We start from the raw sequence: 6,974 nt of genomic DNA, 5'->3' as shown, positions 1-6,974 counted from the left end.
GGCCTTAAGCACTTTTAATCAAAACAAGCTTTATTCTATGAATTTAGTTCACATTTTTATAAACACACACAGTAAGCATTTTTATCAATTACAAACATAAATACCCCACACAGCTGCAGTAATCTATGTATAACCCTTAATAAATTCCCCCCTTTAACTGTTCCAATTTAATAACAAGATCCCATAAACCAGTACCTCCTGTTCAAAGCTGTGGCCCAGCACACAGCACTCAAGACCTGGTTTGGATGCTCTTGTTTCCTTTCCAAAACAACAGGTTTGAATTCCTTCCAGAAAGCAATTATTTATTTTCAAGTTATCAAGCAGACTAGAAACAGCTTTTAAAATGAAGATAGAGAGACAGGCCAAAATACTCCTCTTTCTGAGTACAGCAGCCAAAAATGTGAAAACGAAAGCAAAATACTCAGAGCCACAAAACAGCCCCAAACCAAAGTGAAAGTAAAACCAACTCCCAGAGCCACAGCCCAGCTCCACCCACACAATGACATCTCTGAAGCCATGTGATAAGACAAAAACATTTCTTAAAGGGGCACTCCCATGACAGTTGGTATGGCAACTGCTCAGCCCAAGATTAAGAAACTACAGAGAGTTGTGAACACAGCCCAGTCCCTCACACGAACCCGCCTCCCATCCATTGACTCTCTACACCTCCCGCTGCTTTGGGAAAGCGGAAAGCAAATTCAAAGACCCCTCCCACCATGGTTCTTCCCTTTTCCAATGTCTTCGATTGGGCAGGAGATACAAAAGTCTGAGAACTCGCAATAACAGATTCTAAACAGCTTCTTCCCCGCTGTTACCATACTCCTGACTGACCCTCTTATGGACTGAACTGATCTCGCCACACATCTTCTCTACTGAGTAGCACTACACTCCGTATGCTTCACCCGATGTCTATGTGTTTATATTGTGTATTTATCATATGTCCTATGTTTTTTCATGTATAAAATGATCTGTCTGTATTGTACGCAGAACAATACGTTTCACTGTACCTTGGTGCACGTGAATAAATTTAATCAAATCAAACTTTGTTCATTCTGACACTTGGTGAAGTGGGAGGGTCGGAGGGTTTCTTTCTGCTGGATTGGCCGGTCTCACGATTTTGCTTCCAGTGGACCGACGCTCTTTGAGCCTGGGGGAGAGCACATTTCCACTGGAATGATCCACAAAGGCTGAAGTACATTTATTTTATCCTGGATAGTAAATAGTGTTTTTCCCCCACTACAGGTGGATCTAAAAGAAACCAGATGGGTTTTTACAACTATCGACAATGCTTTCATGGTCATCGATGACTTTTAATTCCAGATTTTTAATTAATTTAAATTTCACCATCTGCCGAACCTGGATCCCTATTGCATTACCCTGGGTCTCTGGATTACTGGTCTGGCTATTGTTTTCTGAGATGTGTTTTGTGAGAGATGAAGTCACTATAGCCGATAATTCTGAGCTTTTTTTGAGTTGTTTCCTTTGCGTCCTGTACTTCCCCACTAACTTGCGGACAAAACAGCCTGGCCAGCTGCAACTGTACTGTGTATAAATGTGTGTTATTGGAAGAGATTGAGGAGGGGCTGTGGGCAGAGGCCCTAAGTCGGGTAAATTCCTCGTCCTCGTGTGCCAGGCTTAGCCTGATCCAATTCAAGTTTCTACACGGCGCATACGACGGGAGCAAGGCTGAGTAGATTTTTTGGAGTGGAGGATAGGTGCTCGGGAAACCCGACGAACCACACCCACATGTTTTGGTCATGTCCGGTATTGCATGGGTTCTGGGGGTGTGTGGCAAGAGTGATCTCAAAGGTGGTGGGGGTCCGGGTCGAACCAAGCTGGGGGTTAGCTATATTTGGAGTTGCAGAAGAGCCGGGAGTGCAGGAGGCGAGAGAGGCCGATGTTTTGGCCTTTGCGTCCCTAGTAGCCCGGCGAAGGATTCTACTTATGTGGAAAGAAGCTAAACCCCCGGGCGTGGAGGCCTGGATAAACGACATGGCAGGGTTTATAAAACTAGAACGGATAAAGTTCGCACTAAGGGGTTCGGCTCAAGGGTTCACCAGGCGGTGGCAACCGTTCCTTGACTATCTCGCAGAGCGATAAGGGAAAACAGGAAAGACAGCAGCAGCAACCCAGGGGGGGGGGTATTTGGTCTTTGGGGTTTTTTGTTTTTTGTTCTTTTCTTTCTTTCCATGCTAGTTGTTTATATTTATTTTTTCAGTATTATTATTTCTTTTTTCTTGTTCTTTTTCTGCACTTGTTGTTAGTTTAATATATTGTTTAAATAACGGGTCAATGTACATTTTGTTATAAAGTTGTAAAAATGGAAAATTCTTTTTGATCGAAAAACTTTAATAAAATATATTTCAAAAAAATAAAATAAATGTGTGTTATTGTAACTACTCCTTCAGATGCTTCGGTTCGCTGAAGCATTCCCCTGCATGCTTGTAATAAAGATTCCCAAACTTTAACCAACTCTGGACTCCGAGTGGCATTTGTCCCACAAGAACCTGGTGTCAGGAACAGGATCCACTGACGGCTCTGATTAAAGGAAAGTCCCCGTGGACAGCAGATACCGGGGTGAGTATTGTTTGTTTTATACAACCCGTGTTTAGTTAAGTCTGACTGACCACTGGGGCCACCTTAGAACCTCAGGGAGCTGTTTCTGGTCTGTCTCTTTGACGTCCACTCGATGTAATTTCAATAACTGGAACATTTCAGACAGGAATTGTCGGTTTTACACCAAGGGTATGTTTGGGGGCGATGCTGAAGTCCCTGTAACCGAGAGGGTTTTGTAGCTGCTGACAAATGAGGGGATAAAGCCGTAGGGGAAGCTAAACAGAAAGAGTTAGGCAGTTGGACAGAGTTTGGTGTGTGTTCAGAGGTCCCAGATAGGGGTCAGCCAGCATCATCACATCAATGGATCTGCACAGAAAAGGTCCAACCAGATGGAACTTAAAAGGCCCAAGGCGAGGTTAGTGGCGCAGGGATTTGAGGAAGCTTTGGGAGATAGAGGTCAGAGTGGACTCGCCCACAGTGGGAAAGGTCATTCTGAAATTTCTTTGGTCCTTTTCATGACATTTTCTTGGGAATGTAAGTCAAGAATCAGAAAAGCTGCCTTTGTGCTGGTGGATCAATTCCAGGGGGCAGCGTTTCTGCAACTTCATGAGAAGATGCCAGGTGTTGAAGGAAGACTTTGGAAGTTAAATAAGTTTGTCTATGTTTTGAGCGATGTTTCAGAGTGTATGGTACTTCTCAGATCAGTTTTGTTCAAGTCGGGTTGTCTCTACCTGAAGGCAGAAGCTGCCGTGCTTTATTGGTACCATGGCGGGAAACTCTCTGGCATCTTTATGATGCATGTTGATGACTGCCTATGTGGTGGTACTAGTGAGTTCCAAAACAATGTTACTGACAGGATCAGAACAACATTTAAGGTTTGGAGTCGGGCTTCTGGGACCTTTAAATAAATTGGATTGGAAATCGGGCAGTGTGGGTCTGATGTGACTTTACATCAAAAATCTCATGGAGACAGAATGAACCCTGTCACAGTCAATGGGGCCGGGGCCTCACAGAAAGATGAAGATGTTTCCAAAGCTGGGACTGAGCTGCTGCAAAGTTGAATTGACAAATTGGATTGGCTGGGCACACAGACAAGGCCGGATACAAGTTTTGATGTCTTCGAGCTGAGTTCTGTAATGAAACGTTCCAAAGGTCGAGGACATTTAATGAGCGAACAAAATATTTTAAGAATACAAGATGGAGAAATGTGTGCTGGAATTTCTATCTTTGGGTGAGCTAAAGAATATAAAATGGTTGTTTTTAGTGATGCCTCTCACTGGCAGGAGCCTGTCTCAGTGCCTGTACACTGAGTGATGTTTAAGAATCTCTTTCAGCAGAAGGACAGACAAACATTTCTCCTTCTAGATTCAAAGGCTGATGATATTCAGCTCCCATGAATCGAGTGACTCTATCAGATCCTGACGTGATGTTTGGTGTGAAATTTCTGTCTAAATCCTCCATTTCTAATATCCTGTAAACGTTTACAAAAGCCATCACTTTTAGTGTAGGATACCCAAACGGAATGCAAAACTCTGCCCTATTGCAGCATGGGCAGCACTGTAGCACAATGGTTAGCACTGTTGCTTCACAGCTCCAGGGTCCCAGGTTCGATTCCCAGCTTGGGTCACTGTCTCTGTGGAGTCTGCACTTTTTCCGTGTCTGCATGGGTTTCCTCCGAGTGCTCCGGTTTCCTCCCACAATTCCCGAAAGACGTGCTATTAGGTACTTTGGACATTCTGAATTCTCCCTCCGTGTACCCGAACAGGCGCCGGAATGTGGCGACTAGGGGCTTTTCACAGTAACTTCATTGCAGTGTTAATGTAAACCTACTTGTGACAAAGATTATTATTATTATTGTAAGATCTGGGTTTGCCTCCAATCTCAATTGTAACACTCAAATCAACACACGTCAGAATGTGTTGTGAAAGTTACCTGAAAGTTACCTGCAGCTCCTGACCAGTTACAGACCATTCCGGGTACAAGAATGTTGTCACAGAATTTATTCAGTTAATTGTAATAAGTACAAAATCACAATAATTAACAAAGGCCATTCACTCTGGATCATCAGCTTTCAACTTCCGGGTGTCTGTGGCAACGTCTCGTGTTCTGGTGACTGAAGTCTGTCCTCTTACTTCATGTTGTGTTGTGCACCGAGCTCCAGAGAATTGTAGCTCATTCACCCTTGCCAGCGACTACCTCTACGCATTGTCGGTAGTATTCTGTTGTTCTGATTGGCAAAAGAAGCCCATGATCAGTTCCTGATTGGTTAAATGGGACATGATCAATGACTGATTGGACTCTGAAGGATATTGGTCACCTTGCTGATGATTAATGTTCGTCAGGCTCATCCTAACTGATACCATAGAACCATTGAAACCCTACAGTGCAAAAAGAGGCTGTTCAGCCCATCAGGTCTGCACCAACCCTCTGAAAGAGCACCCTACCTAGGCTCGCTACCCTGCACATCTTTGGACTGTGGGGGAGAAACGCACGCAAAGATGGGAACTCCACATGGACAGTGACCCAGAGCCGGGATCGAACCTGGGACCTTGGTGCCGTGAGGCAGCAGTGCTAACCACTGCACCACCGTGCTGCCCTCTGCGTGCATTTTCAATCCATCTTCAGGGGTTCAATAATCTAATAGGGATTTCAAGAGAAACCTCTTTACCCAGTGAGTGGTGAGAATGTTGAACTCACTACCACAGCGAGTGGTTGAGGTGAACAGCATGAATGCATTGAAGGGGAAGCTGGATACAGACATGAGGGGCAAAGGAATAGAAGGATATGCTGATGGGAGAAGATGAAGAGGGGTGGGTGGAGGCTCATGTGGAGCATAAATACTGACAGAGACCAATTGAGCCGACTGGCCTGGCCCTGTGCTGTAAATGGAACAGAGACAAATGTATTTATTTTGGATCTACCTGTAGTAGTATGATAAAACCGTTTTCTTGAGATGGAGGCATTACTGGCTGGGTCAGCATTTGTTGCCCATTCATAATTGCCCCTGAACTGAGTGGCTTGCAGTGGGGGACAGTTAAGAGTCAATCGTATCTGTGTGGGTCTGGAGTCACATGTGGGCCAGACTGGGTAAGGATGGCAGATTTCCTTCACTAAATTACATTGGTGAACCAGATGGGTTTTTACAACAATCGACAATGATTTCATGGTCATCATTAGATTTTTATTTAATTCAAATTTCACCAACTGCCCTGGTGGGATTCTTCCCCCATACTATCCAGGATAAAATAAATGCAAAGTTGTGAGACTGGCCAGAATGTACCTGTTGTATAGAACCTTGGTCAGACTGCAGCTGGAGGACTGTGTGCAGTTTTACTGCCCTTGTCGCCAGAGGGAAAGGGCAACAAAGGTTCACCAGACTTGTTCCGGGGATGGCAGGACTGCCCTTTGAGGAGAGATTGGGGAAACTTGGCCTGAATTCTCTAGAGCAATGTTTTTCAAACTTTTTATCCGGGGACCCATTTTTACCAACTGGCCAACCTTCGGGACCCACGCCGGCCGACCTTCGTGACTCACCATTTTCTTACCTTGTTTGCTGCTGACAAAATGGAGGAATCACAATCGCGCCCAAAGCACGTGATGGCGACATACGGGAGCTGTGACCTGCTCTCTGCCTCCCTCAGGCAGGAAGATTACATAGAATGTTTTTTAAAATCTTCTGCGTCTCCTATTGCGCAAATTCGCGGCCTTCAGCCGCAGCAGCCGGCTTTTACATTCAATTTTTATTTATTTTTTGTAAATTGTAACAATGTTGTTGCACGGCACGTTTAATCAGAGACCAAAGCCCATGTCACCGTCAGACTCTTCAGATTCTTCCTGTTTCTTCTCTTCCTTTTTCTCTTCAGCAGCAACATGGACAGCGGTGGGAACAACTGTTGCAGCAGCTGGGGCACGGCTACCAGCACCAACGTTGCAGATCAAACTATTGACGTCAATATTAGCCAATGCCTTGGCAAACAGACTAGGCCAGAAAGGCTCAATGGTCACACCAGCTGTTTTAATCAGGACATTGAGTTTGTCTTCGGTGACGGTGACCTCGTCGTCATGCAGGATGAGCGCGCTGTAGATACAGGCAATTTCCGAGGTGGAAGCCATGGTGCTGGACCTCTGCGGGTGGGTCCGATGGTGCTAGTCACCGGGGAGAAACTAGGCCTTCGTTCAGAAGAACCAAGCATTACCGAACCGGGCAGAGCGAGCAGCAGCCGGCTTTTAACTATGCCGGCTGCGAGCGGCCTTTTTACCATATAAAAAGCAATACGGCGACACTGCACATGCATGCCCGATCATCGGTGCGCATGCGCATAGTTCTACGCATGCGCACCGATGATCAGGCATGCATGCACAGTACGGCCGCATTTAAAAAATATGTTTGTGGCTATTTTGAAGGCCGCTCGCAGTGG

The 6,974-nt window shown here is 45.3% G+C and overlaps 1 protein-coding gene across 2 annotated transcripts; it reads right to left on the bottom strand.

The window, feature by feature from the left end:
* Positions 1-6,345: 6,345 nt before the first annotated feature.
* Positions 6,346-6,760, bottom strand: LOC140422724 (large ribosomal subunit protein P1-like). Of its 2 annotated transcripts, XM_072507679.1 has the most exons (2): positions 6,583-6,760; positions 6,346-6,522 (listed from the first exon to the last, which is right to left on the bottom strand). In XM_072507679.1, the coding sequence occupies exons 1-2, from the start codon at positions 6,667-6,669 to the stop codon at positions 6,346-6,348; spliced, it is 264 nt and encodes an 87-aa protein (XP_072363780.1). In that variant the 5' UTR covers positions 6,670-6,760. The 2 variants fall into 2 exon arrangements, with proteins under 2 accessions (XP_072363780.1, XP_072363779.1); XM_072507678.1 differs by having other exon boundaries at positions 6,346-6,684.
* Between the last annotated feature and the right edge of the window lie 214 nt (positions 6,761-6,974).

The sequence above is a fragment of the Scyliorhinus torazame genome, chromosome 5 (genome assembly GCF_047496885.1).
Source record: "Scyliorhinus torazame isolate Kashiwa2021f chromosome 5, sScyTor2.1, whole genome shotgun sequence".
Lineage (NCBI taxonomy): Eukaryota > Metazoa > Chordata > Chondrichthyes > Carcharhiniformes > Scyliorhinidae > Scyliorhinus > Scyliorhinus torazame.
The sequence above is the reverse complement of the archived record's forward strand: the minus strand, read 5'-3'. Positions and strand labels throughout refer to the sequence as shown.

Coding starts and splice junctions, on each gene's coding strand:
- LOC140422724 (XM_072507678.1), bottom strand. CDS start 6,669: ATGGCTTCCACCTCGGAAATTGCCTGTATCTACAGCGCGCTCATCCTG.